This window comes from Notothenia coriiceps, unplaced genomic scaffold, assembly GCF_000735185.1.
Source record: "Notothenia coriiceps isolate Sejong01 unplaced genomic scaffold, NC01 NC01_scaffold00009659, whole genome shotgun sequence".
Taxonomy (NCBI): domain Eukaryota; kingdom Metazoa; phylum Chordata; class Actinopteri; order Perciformes; family Nototheniidae; genus Notothenia; species Notothenia coriiceps.
This window is the reverse complement of record NW_011342360.1, coordinates 161,298-172,904: the sequence shown is the minus strand read 5'-3', so window position 1 is coordinate 172,904 and position 11,607 is coordinate 161,298. Positions and strand designations below refer to the sequence as shown.

The window sequence follows — 11,607 nt, the reverse complement described above, 5'->3', positions numbered from 1 at the left end:
TGTGATTTGGGATATTTGTGAAGTTAGGTGGTCCGCGAGTGTTTTTTTATTGGTTGAGTGGTCCGACTCCTTGGTATGAAAAAGTTTGAGAAGCACTGATCTAGTTGTTTACCAGCTAATGTGCAGCATATTGGCATCCATTATTACATGTATACCCAGTCCATGCAGTCCTGGTTCTGAAGGTCTTCCTCCTCCTGTCTTCAGGTGTCAGAGTGGAAGACCCAGGCGTCGCTGGCCTTCCTCAACCAAACCCAGAACCTCATCATCGGGTCGGGCCTGCTGGCCGGCTCCCTGCTCTGCGCCTACTTTGTGACGGAGGGGAAGTTTCAGGTACCGACCACATCCAGGGAAACCATTATATATATTCTTGAATCACTTCCGAATGATGACTTTGTGTTGTCTTTTACGGATTACATGGGAAGAATGACAATCATTTTATTCTAGGTTGGAGACTTTGTTCTCTTTGGTACCTACATCATCCAGCTGTACACCCCCCTCAACTGGTTTGGTACTTACTACAGGTAAGAAGAAAAGTCTTTGAACGCACCGTGCTGAAAACCCATCCATTGTGAAGGTTGTTGTAAACGGTTGGCTCCATTTTCTTCTTCTCCAGAATGATCCAGAACTCTTTCATTGACATGGAGAGCATGTTTGACCTTTTCGAAGAGGACGAAGAGGTACATTTCAGACCGGACCATGCTTGTTTTGTGTTTTCCTGTTTTGTTATCCACCTTTTTGTTTGACATGTTCTGTACTTGCTCTGTCATGCAGGTGAAGGATGTAATGAATGCAGGAAGTCTTCAATACAAAAAGGGAAAAGTGGAGTTTGAGAACGTTTACTTCAGCTACGTAAACGGGTTGGTTCCCACTCGATATGACGGCATGTTGTTTCATGATGTAATACAGTGTGTAGATGACTTAGTTTGAATGTTCCAACCCTCTTTCTGCACAGCAAGGAGATCCTCAGGGATGTGTCCTTCACCGTGCTTCCAGGACAGACGGTTGCCCTGGTAAGGAACCACTTCATTTCTAAATGACCCACTCACTCGTACAGCAAAGTGAGACTGTTGTCTTTCCCTCTGAACCTCCCCAGGTGGGACCGTCCGGCTCAGGGAAGAGCACCATCATGAGACTCATCTTCCGTTTCTATGACGTTCAGGGAGGCTGCATTAGCATCGACGGGCAGGACATATCAAAAGTAAATGAACATGGAAACACAATTAAAAGTGCAATTAGGCACAGGATGATCAAAGCATATACTTCTGGAGTTCAAGCAGTGTCTCTGTATTGATGCATTAACATAATGAGCCTTACATGATAATCAGACACAGCTTAAATAGTATCACCGGCGCTAAGTAGCAGGTTTAAATGATAAGGCATCTAACTGCTCTCGTTGGACTAGTGATGAATACGTCTTATTGTTTTCTCCTCAGGTGAAGCAGGCCTCTCTGCGGTCTCACATCGGCGTGGTTCCCCAGGACACCGTGCTGTTCAACGACACCATCAGGAACAACATCCGCTACGGCCGCATCTCCGCCTGCGACCAGGAGGTGGAGGAGGCGGCCTCCGCGGCTGATATACACGACAAAATCATGACGTTCCCTGAAGGTGACGCAAAGATAATGTATCAAGTATTTAGTAACTTTGCATTTTTTTTTTTGCCGTATTTGCCTGATTGTGATTTTTTTTTTTCGCTGGCAGGTTATGAAACACAGGTCGGTGAAAGAGGTCTGAAGCTGAGTGGAGGAGAGAAGCAAAGGGTGGCCATCGCCAGAACCATCCTCAAAGCACCACAGATCATACTCCTGGACGAGGTGAGATTACAAAGAACACATTTAAAATAAAGATTGAAGCCTTGGGAAATATTCCTACAGTCCAAGTTATGTCGATGAATGTCTCTCTGCAGGCCACATCTGCTCTGGACACACAGACAGAACGCAACATCCAGGCCTCGCTGAATAAAGTCTGTACCAACAGAACAACAGTTGTCGTAGCTCACAGGTAAGAGATGCACGAGCTGTAGAAGTGTTTTTAATTTGTTTACAAAGGTTGAGTTAATCCCTTCTTCTTTGTTAAAGGCTGTCCACTATAATCGCAGCAGACCAGATTCTGGTTATCAGGGACGGCCGGGTCGCCGAGCGAGGACGGTGAGTGTGAAATGTTCTCACTTTCATCCTCATGATCTCTTTGAACTTGAGGTGACACACCTTCTCTCCCTCCCAGGCACGAGGAGCTGCTGGCTAAGGGAGGCCTGTACGCTGACATGTGGATGAACCAGCAGCAAGCCCTGGACTGCGACTCCTCCTCAGAAACAGAATCCAAAGACCTCAAGTCTGAGAAAATGCAGCCGCCGTCCACCTCTGTAGACCACCACGGTCACTGAATGTGCTTTTGAGTTTTTATTACGGAGTCAAACTGAAAGTGTACTTGAGAGTAGAGAAGGTGCCTTCACCAAACTGAGGCGGCGCACACGATCTGGTGGTGTCCAAATGATTTTTATACCCCCAAAAGGTACAATTATTATAAATGAAATCCGTCCTGAATTATTATTTCCAAACGTAATGAAAAGTAGTGCATTAAGACCCATGCATTCATCAGGGTAACTCCCAGTGTTTCAATGTTTAACATATTTTTTTAAAGATATTATTACATTTAAAAGCCCTCCTGCTGCCATCTTTTAACATTGTCTTTATTTTTATATGTTAGACATGAATTTTTTCGGTTTGTGCTGACTCATTTAAAACATATTTTCTTAATCTAAGTCCTGATATACACTATTTAAAGATATAAAGGGAGAGGTGCAAGAAATAGGGGTGAATGATGAATGACAATGGATATGTAAATGAGCTGTCAATAGGGAATTTATTCAGCTTGGTTTTATTTATTATATTACTTTGTTTTAGGTTTTCGATATGTGAGCTCTGCTGTTATTTAAATGTAAGTGATACTTTTCTATGTGCAAGCGTCTTTATACTCTTGATCACTAAACTAAAGTGAGGTGTGTTGCTCGTCTTAAGGGTTAAGGAATATTGAACATTACAGAACCTGTGATTTCTTTTTTTAAAGAACTGACTTTAGACTGGCTCATTTACATATAAAGTGATGCAGACAATAAGAGCTGGCACTTGGATATTGAACCTCAGATATCCGTCATAGCTGCTTCTTCTGCATAAAGTCAAATTATCTGCTGTGAAAAAGATCAAACTTAATAGATAATGCAGTTATAATACCAACCATTATTTTCACTTCATGTATTATATATACATGCAGGCATATAAACAATTTCGAAATAAGAATTTGCAATGTTGTATATCTTTGTGACAAGGTATTGCTCATTTTACTTGTAAAAAATAAAAGGTTTTTTCCATGTATTCCAGTCTGAAATGTACCAGTTATTTTGAGAATATCCCTCATACCTTTTACAATCACTATTTAATTGAATATGCTATTCCATGCACACTTAATGTAAATAATATCCTACTTTTAAATGTTGATTGCTGTAATTGGCCCTTTCTAGTGTGTATTTGACAGATAGTCTTCAGATATCTCCCTGTCAATATGTGTGGCTGTTTTTACACTGCAGTACCAGAGTATCTCCACAAGATGGCGGCATTGCTCGACGCTGCCTCTGTGTCCCGGGTCGGGGCGTGTTGCTATTCGGGCTCTCCTTGTCAGACGGACGGAGGCCAAACACAGTCGTCTCTTCAACATTCAGTGGACTAATGTATAATCTATAGTCAATATGGATTTCGACGCTTTATTCAACGAGAAGACATTTCAGTTCTCGGACTTCCAGGAGTTTACGGTATGTTGTCGAGTTGCTCGGTCAACAAAGTACGGAAGCTAAAGCTAGGCGCATTAGTTTCAGTCAGCTGGTAACATTGTGTTCCTCATAATACACTGACCGGGGACATTAGGTAACATAGCTTTGATTTAGTTTGATTAAATTGTTTCTTATTCCACCTGAACAATGTGTCGTTTAAAAACATTCATAAAAAAACCAAGCTCTAAACGACAAGCACTTTGTTAGCTACTGTCATTTTGCGCCTGTTGACAATCTACAGGCCTAGCGTTAGCTTAGCATACAGCTAATGTTAAACAATATGGCGTATGGGCCACACTTCCTGTAAACATGTGGGTATAATGAGAACTGGGTAAAGATAAATAAGATAAGATGTAAGATGTGTACGTTTTCGTAACAGCAGCAGCAGGTTAAAATAAGGCTTTGCACATCATTTGAGAAATACAAATATTAGAAAGTAAACAAACATCAAATATAAACGTCTCTAAATAGACATTATATCAGAACTATAAAGTAAAATATATACTAGTTGACTGTGACGGATACAAATCTGTAGACTTACTGTCATATAAACACTACGAAGGGCCAATTACAGCTAACAAAATGTAAAAGTAGAATGTTATTTACTCCGTTAATGAGTGTTTTAATTAACTTTACTAATATTCTACCTGTTTAACGTTAGTTCCCCTAATCATTGCTTTTTGTAATGTGTTGTGTTGCAGTTCCTTCCTGGACACCAGAGGCTGACAGACAGAGTGAGGAAGCGCCTGTACTATGGTCTGGACAAAGACATCTCTTTAGATGCCCTCTCTTGCCCTGTTACAGGTGAGTTCAATATGAGCTTTTTTAACAATGTTGGTACATAACTGACTGAGCTCCTCTCTGGCACACCTCCATAATAAATACTTCCTGTGCAAGGCGGGTTTGGCAGATTTGCTATTATCAATGTCAGGACATCTGTGAAGTTGTTGCGACATGTACACAATACATTAAAAACTCAAATAGATTATGAGAGTACACGAGGTGGAAGAAGTACCCAAAAGGATTCACTTTAAAAGTAGCAATACTACAGTGTAAAAATACTCAGCTACAGTTAAAGTATTAGCATCAAATTATACTTAAAGTATCAAAAGTACTCACAATGCTGAATGGCCAACTCAAGTACTATGTGTCATATTTTGAATGACTGATAATTATTGGTGCATTAATGTGTTCGTCACTTCAATGTTCCACTAAAAGAAAGTGGGGTTTATTTGATTTATCTACAACTAGGTAGCTTAACGTTTATACTTTATATTTTTGTATTAAGAAGTAACTAGTCACTAAATGTGTAAAAACATACCTCCATTTTTTTTTTTTTTAACTTAAGAACAACACTTCAGTAAATGTAGTTAGTTACATTCCACCACTGTTGTGTTAACTTTGTCTTCATACTCTCTGTGATGCCAGATATCGCTGTGGAAATCTTCCAGAAGTCTGCCCCAAGCCCCATCAGAAAGCTCCAGAAGAAATATGCTGCACATGTTTCCAGGTTTGTCCTTCTATGCATAGATGGTGCCTTGCTACAGGCAGTGAGTTTGGCCCTGCGCCTGTCAAACCTCATAAAAACGTTTCTATTTTCTGCTGCAGGGAAGCTTGCATCTCTCCGTGTGCCATGATGCTGGCTCTTGTTTACATTGAAAGGCTCCGACATAGAAACCCTGAATACCTACAAAAGATCTCCTCCTCTGACCTCTTCCTGATCTCCATGGTATGTGTGTTGGGGTCATGGGTCAATCCAAATGTGTCACTGTGACATCTGGCATGGGCACTGCTCATTTCCCAATGGAGTTTAATACGTGCTGTCGTCATTCTACTTCTGGTATCTTGAATTAATCATGTAAATAGGATAATGCATTAACAAAGCCACTGATCTCTCTGAATAAGATGGTTGCCAGCAAGTACCTGTATGACGAAGGAGAGGAAGAAGAGGTTTTCAACGACGAGTGGGGAGCAGCTGGGAAGTTGGACGTGAAAACGGTCAATAACCTGGAGATGAACTTCTTGAATGCCATCGTGAGTGTGTTGGCATTTTCTACGTGGTGTGTCCTTACGTGCATGTGTGGGTCAAGTTCTCCGTCTCAACCATTGTGTAATATCTTATAGGAGTGGAGCCTCTTCACGGAGCCAAATGACTTATTTGATTTACTAAGTCAAGTGGAAACCAGGTTGGTAGTCTTCTCTTTCAACCTGCGCTACAGTTTTGACATTATAGACGGTTTCCGTGTTGTGTTTGAGCGCTGTTTCTGGCGTAACCACTATTTCTGTATCCGCAGCATTGCAGAGCGGCAGGGAATGAAGCGCGGCTGGTTCACCTACACCGACCTCTGTGTGCTTCTGGAACAATCAGCCTGGAGCCAAGCCCTCGCAGCCATCTGCCAGCACTTCACCAAGGTGGGAGGGAGTTTGTTTCAAAGCAGCTGGGGTGATATGTTACTCTTGAGATGTTTGTATCGTAAATCCGTATTGATTGTGTCTCCAGGTGTCCTGTATGCTCGGCCTGGTGTATCTGACCAGTGTTGCCGGCCTCATCGCCACCAGCGCCGTGCTGCACCAGCTCAGTCTCTCCAGGAGCGGACAGGCCCTGCGTCCAGCTGACATTATCCCAGACCTCAAGACCCCCGACCTCAATGAGAAAGCTTCTCCTGCAGCCCCGCGCCTCCCCTGTTGTGTTCTCGCTAACAAGAGTGACAACCGTCAGACCGGAACACTTGGAGTCAACCAGGAAGAAGAGCACAGTCCACCACCTGTTACCTCCCAGACGTCCGTGTTGTGTCTCTGGGGGTCCCTCCTCGCCTCAATGGGTCACATACATCCTGAAACTGATCCTGGTCCTCCCCAGACCTGGTCTCCTGTGTCCTTCTTCTGTCCCGGCTGTCTGGCGTCCCTTCCTCGTCTCGAGTGCGGGCTTAGAAACACCTCAACAGTCTTTGCTCACGGCCCCCTTGATAACCATGCGTCGTGGCTCCTTGGGGGGGCCGAGCCGGGTCTGAACTCTCGCCTGTTTCCCCCTCTACAGCTGGGACCCTGTCGTCCTGCAGAGACTATGCTGCCTGTCGATAAAGCTCAAGCTCTGCTCCTGCCCGGGTAGTGACAGGAAACATGGCCGCTGTGGACCTGTGGTGACGGACTCTGGAAATGAAACCAGCATTCTACTCATGACTGTTTGACGTCAGGTTTTTGTTTACTTTTCCAGATCTAGAATACAGGTGCAAAGGAGAGAGGTATGAGGCACAGTAGGAGTGAGGTGGTGGAAGTTCACTTACAGCATAGCACTGCAGAATACATTTGCCATAAGTAAAATGCCATAGTGTTCCCTTAGTTCTCTGCAACCGGTTTTAAATGCAGGATAGTTTGTTTTTCATTGGCTGCAACCAAACTGTTTTGCTAAGCTTTTTAATATTGTTTTGAAGTTCAGATCTGCCAGGTGGTGATACAGGGCCTTTGTGATGGGTGTGGTGTTTTGAGTTATTATATTAAGGCTGCTTGTTACTAGGCAAGCTCATGGAAGTGTTCGGAGGTTTCGCAGCGTATCTGAAAGTTGAGTTGTTATTTTAAATTTGCTCCGTGAGAAGAAGGGATTAAAGCAGTTTTACTTTTGCTTATCCATATTTGCCTAGTTTTACCATCTATTTGTCACGTATGCAACGGGAGCTTTACATCAAACACTGATTTTATAAACCAGATTTGACTTAGTTTGTAAAACAAATTGTCTCCCATCTTTGTAAACTCTCCCCTTTTATTCAAGAGGAAGCGTCAAAGAAAGGAAAAAGACCATTTGAATGCAACGTCTCCATACCTCAGTGTACCTTATTCTGGTCATTTATAGCTTATAAACCTTCCAGATTCTATATAGCAACAGGATATCACACAACCTTAATGCCATGTGTAACAGGGTAATGTAGCCACATTTAAGAGATTAGCCTACATGGGAAAAGTGTATACATACGATGGGTCTGCCGGGTGCTTCTGAAGTTAACATTTTGAATAGAACGTTACAAGCTAGCAGAAGTGTTTCTCTGTTGATGCAGTCTGAACTTTGCACATCTGGCTCCATTTTCACTGCAACAGGACATTTCACTCCGCTATAACAGCAGTGTGTGTATTTTGAACACCGGAGGAATATGTGAAGAATCCGTTTTGTTTTCATGTACAGTTATACACAGTCCCCAGGACATTCACTTTGTAATTGATACTTCGATAAAATCGCTCTGGACATCGGAATTTGATACAGCACGAAGTCCTTTCATTTTGTACATGGTGTAAAATGCAAATATTGTACAAATCTGTAGAAATAATAAAGAATGCATTTCTTTGGGACATTTTGTGAATCATCTTTTAACAACATTGTCATCTGAGATCACAGCCTCTGTAACACATTTAGTCCATGAAGCTTTGACATTTACTTCCATTTCTGACATAGCCGCTGTTAATAAATCATTTGTCAAACATTTCAAGGATGAATCTTATGCCAGAAGCTTCCATCTTGGGTGTGCTACTCTCTACTGAAGCCAGTAAAAGGTGGCACATTTTGGGATATGAGATGACAGGCGCCAGGCCAATGCATTCCTAATGTGTCTTAAGCAGATGTCCTGTTTCGGCAGAACAGTCGTCGTCCCTCCCCCTTGAGCCTGTGCCATGTTATTGTACCCCTCCCATCCACCCCTGGCCGGAAACATACCACTTGAGAGTTCCTAATATAGACCCGACTGCTTTGGAGGAAAGGGTAACAAACCGTCCGGAGCCACCAGCCGTTAACGCTTCGCTGCTTCGACATCAACTTTTTCATGGAAACACAACAGAAACATGGAGCCTACCTCACAGGTGAGATACTCGGGTTGAACATGAATACAAGAAAAGTGTTTGTGGTGTTATTAAAACAAGGGAAACTATTCTGTCAATGTCTTTTGAATGTTTGTAGGTGTCACTCCCAGAAAAGGAAGTAAAGAAACAAGGTAGGATTACAACCATTGGATGCATGTGTGTTTCCATTTTGTCTGTAGTACACATGCATAATGGATCAGGACTTTTAAACGTGTGCTTTCTCGTAGAGGCTGACGGCACGGTCTACATGAATTTCATGAAAAGTCACAGCTGCTACGATGCCATTCCAACCAGCTGTAAACTGGTCATATTTGATACCAAACTACAAGTAAGAAGATTTTGAACAAACTGAAATATGGAGGTTACATCCTCCCTCTGAGTGTGTGAATGTGTGACTTCCACAGGTGAAGAAGGCCTTCTATGCACTGGTGGCAAACGGCTTGAGGGCGGCACCTTTATGGGACAGCAAGTTACAGAGATTTGTGGGTAAGGTGAGGACAAATTGTGAAGTATAGGTCAGTGGGAATTTAATAACAGCAACATAAATCCTTTCCTCTCACAGGTATGCTGACCATTACAGATTTCATCAACTTCCTGCATTGCTATTACAAGTCCCCCTTGGTGAGCATGGATTTGAAACACAGTGAATATCACAACGTTTGAATGAACACGTTCAATGCACGCAGTGTTAAACGTCAACATTTTACTTTATGTTTAGCTGGTGTTCTATATTTGCTTTGACCTTCTTGAGGTGTGGTGAGTGACTCATATCTTGACTTCTGGGTTTCCCTTTTTGAAGGTTCAAATGTACGAGCTGGAGAGCCACAAGATCGAGACATGGAGAGGTGATTCATTTCAAAGTAAATAACCACGAGGGATCAGTGATACACCGTCTCTGTAAATCTACAGCGCTCTCTCTCTTTACTCTTCTGTCTAGATGTCCACTTGCAGTGTTTCAATCGCTTCCTCATTCACATCACTCCAGAAGCCAGGTGATAACCAGACTTTTGAAACTGTTGTAATTCTCTTGATTCTAGATGAATTGATGTCAAATGTATCCTCTACGCGTTTCCTCTTAGTCTTTTTGATGCCATCTATTCGTTACTGAAGAATAAGATCCACAGGCTGCCAGTCATCGACCCAGTGTCTGGAAATGTCTTGCACATCCTCACCCACAAAAGAATCCTCAAGTTCCTCCATATATTTGTGAGCGAGCACATGATTTTTTTACTTACATTAAACCTGGTTTATTTACTTTGTGCATGCATTCATGCTCTTCTTCTATGGTGTTTTAGGGGAAAACAGTTCCAAAGCCTGCTTTCATTGGAAGGCAGATCCAGGAGCTGAGGATTGGGACATTTACTAACATCGCCACTGTTCAGCAAACTGCCACGCTGTTCCATGCCCTCTCCATTTTTGTGGAGAGACGGGTGTCTGCACTACCTGTGGTGGATGAACAAGGTATTATAGGGATTTATGTATTTGTATAACTGGGTATTAGAGTCAAATACATTAAGGAAATCCTCCTAATTCTGGTTGAACAGCTGTCAACATTTTGTTTCTCAGGCAGAGTGGTGTCTCTCTACTCAAGATTTGATGTGATTGTAAGTAATCTGACGGCTCTGTTTCTGATCTCAACGTGCAATACCCTAAAGTGTACTATCTTTGAATATCGTTTCATTGTTTGCTGACATTTTGTTTACTCTGTGGCAGAATATAGCAGCCCAGAAGATTTACAACAATCTGGACATGCCTATGCACGAGGTTGTTCGCAGGCGCTCATGTTTTGTTGAAGGAGTGATTAAATGCTACCCTTATGAAACCTTGGAAATCATCCTAGATCGTATAGTCAAAGCTGAGGTAGATATTATCTTCAAAAGACTGTTCTGAAATGTTTATCATGAAATAAAAAATAATGAATTTCCATCCTAACCCCAGGTCCATCGGCTGGTTCTGGTGGACAGGTCTGACGTGGTGAGGGGCATCATCTCTCTGTCCGACCTGCTGCAGGCCATGGTGCTCTCCCCTGCAGGTATTGATGCCCTTTACTCCTAGCACCAGGGGCCAGAGGGGCCCCTCTCCCCTTTACCAGCTGTGTAGACTTGAGCCCTGGCAGCGTATCCAGCCAGGTAGGCTCTCGAGCCTTTTACCCAAACCAACCCCCCCTTTTATACTAGCCTTTACCACTACTTTTATTGTTAATTAATAGAACATCTAATGGTGCTTTTACATCCGCTTCCCCCCCCCCCCAGCTGTCTGACTGATGCCTTGCAAGCAAATATCATTTTTCAGGAAACCCACAGAAATGGCTGATTATTAATATTAGCTTTTGCTAATTTCTTTCAGAAATCTATATGTGACTGAAATGAGAGATCACATGGGACGATGAGCTGTTGTTTACACAAAGATTTATTTCATGATCTGTGTGCTGTGTTCAGGTAACAACAAAGGACAGTGAGCTGACCTTGATACTACGACTCTATAGGTCTCCAGCACAATGTCAATATTGGCTGCATTTGATCAAATTGATCAATATGTTTTTATTTCTGTAATAAACATTTGTATCAAAACTTGCTGTTGTGCCTTTTCTATTCATATACAATGAGTAATAGGTATTGCAGAAGGAAAAGTAGCTGCAGCAGAAGTGATAGGGTGTGCTTGTTAAGGAGAGCTTTTGCAGTTTTGAAGTGTCCTAACCTTTATGCCATATTTCATGCATGCAGCTCTATCTCTAACCTCACAGTGGTGCACTTGGGCTTATGCTTCTCGATGGCTTTAGCCCGTTCCGTCTCAGTAAACAAGGAAACACGTGACTATGTTTTGTTTTTTTCTCGTCCGTGACGGGCCTTGTGAGCCGTCCGCCCATCTGTGCCATTGGTCCATCAAGGTTCCAGAAATAATCAATGATAAGGCCGGAAATTAATATAGCCTTCAAAATAAAG

At 42.5% G+C, this 11,607-nt stretch overlaps 3 protein-coding genes across 9 annotated transcripts in view; all 3 read left to right on the top strand.

The window, feature by feature from the left end:
* The window catches only part of abcb6a (ATP binding cassette subfamily B member 6 (LAN blood group) a), an 8,175-nt gene extending 4,978 nt beyond the window's left edge, over positions 1–3,197 (top strand). The window contains exons 10-20 of the mRNA XM_010771193.1: positions 205–330; positions 445–521; positions 614–677; positions 772–857; positions 953–1,010; positions 1,094–1,198; positions 1,434–1,608; positions 1,702–1,814; positions 1,907–2,001; positions 2,079–2,147; positions 2,224–3,197. Coding sequence (XP_010769495.1) covers positions 205–330; positions 445–521; positions 614–677; positions 772–857; positions 953–1,010; positions 1,094–1,198; positions 1,434–1,608; positions 1,702–1,814; positions 1,907–2,001; positions 2,079–2,147; positions 2,224–2,383 — 1,128 coding nt within the window. The 3' untranslated portion in view covers positions 2,384–3,197. The remainder of the gene's footprint in view (positions 1–204; positions 331–444; positions 522–613; positions 678–771; positions 858–952; positions 1,011–1,093; positions 1,199–1,433; positions 1,609–1,701; positions 1,815–1,906; positions 2,002–2,078; positions 2,148–2,223) is intronic.
* Positions 3,198–3,650: 453 nt separating this feature from the next.
* Positions 3,651–8,161, top strand: cnppd1 (cyclin Pas1/PHO80 domain containing 1). Its single transcript, XM_010771192.1, has 8 exons — positions 3,651–3,805; positions 4,525–4,627; positions 5,252–5,333; positions 5,432–5,552; positions 5,729–5,857; positions 5,948–6,009; positions 6,118–6,235; positions 6,324–8,161. The coding sequence occupies exons 1-8, from the start codon at positions 3,743–3,745 to the stop codon at positions 6,930–6,932; spliced, it is 1,287 nt and encodes a 428-aa protein (XP_010769494.1). The 5' UTR covers positions 3,651–3,742; the 3' UTR covers positions 6,933–8,161.
* Positions 8,162–8,543: 382 nt separating this feature from the next.
* prkag3a (protein kinase, AMP-activated, gamma 3a non-catalytic subunit) lies at positions 8,544–11,235 on the top strand. 7 transcript variants are annotated; one of them, XR_798348.1, is made up of 13 exons: positions 8,544–8,665; positions 8,763–8,796; positions 8,893–8,993; positions 9,070–9,151; positions 9,228–9,286; positions 9,465–9,510; positions 9,603–9,657; positions 9,745–9,871; positions 9,961–10,126; positions 10,232–10,269; positions 10,379–10,525; positions 10,604–10,794; positions 11,104–11,175. XR_798348.1 is itself a non-coding variant. In XM_010771191.1 (13 exons), exons 1-13 carry the CDS (start codon positions 8,648–8,650, stop codon positions 11,023–11,025), a joined length of 981 nt encoding a protein of 326 aa, XP_010769493.1. In that variant the 5' UTR covers positions 8,544–8,647; the 3' UTR covers positions 11,026–11,235. The 7 variants fall into 7 exon arrangements, 2 of the variants coding, with proteins under 2 accessions (XP_010769493.1, XP_010769492.1); XR_798349.1 differs by having other exon boundaries at positions 8,893–8,961; positions 9,070–9,147; positions 11,012–11,173; XR_798350.1 differs by having other exon boundaries at positions 8,893–8,961; positions 9,776–9,871; positions 11,012–11,173.
* The last annotated feature ends 372 nt before the right edge of the window (positions 11,236–11,607 follow it).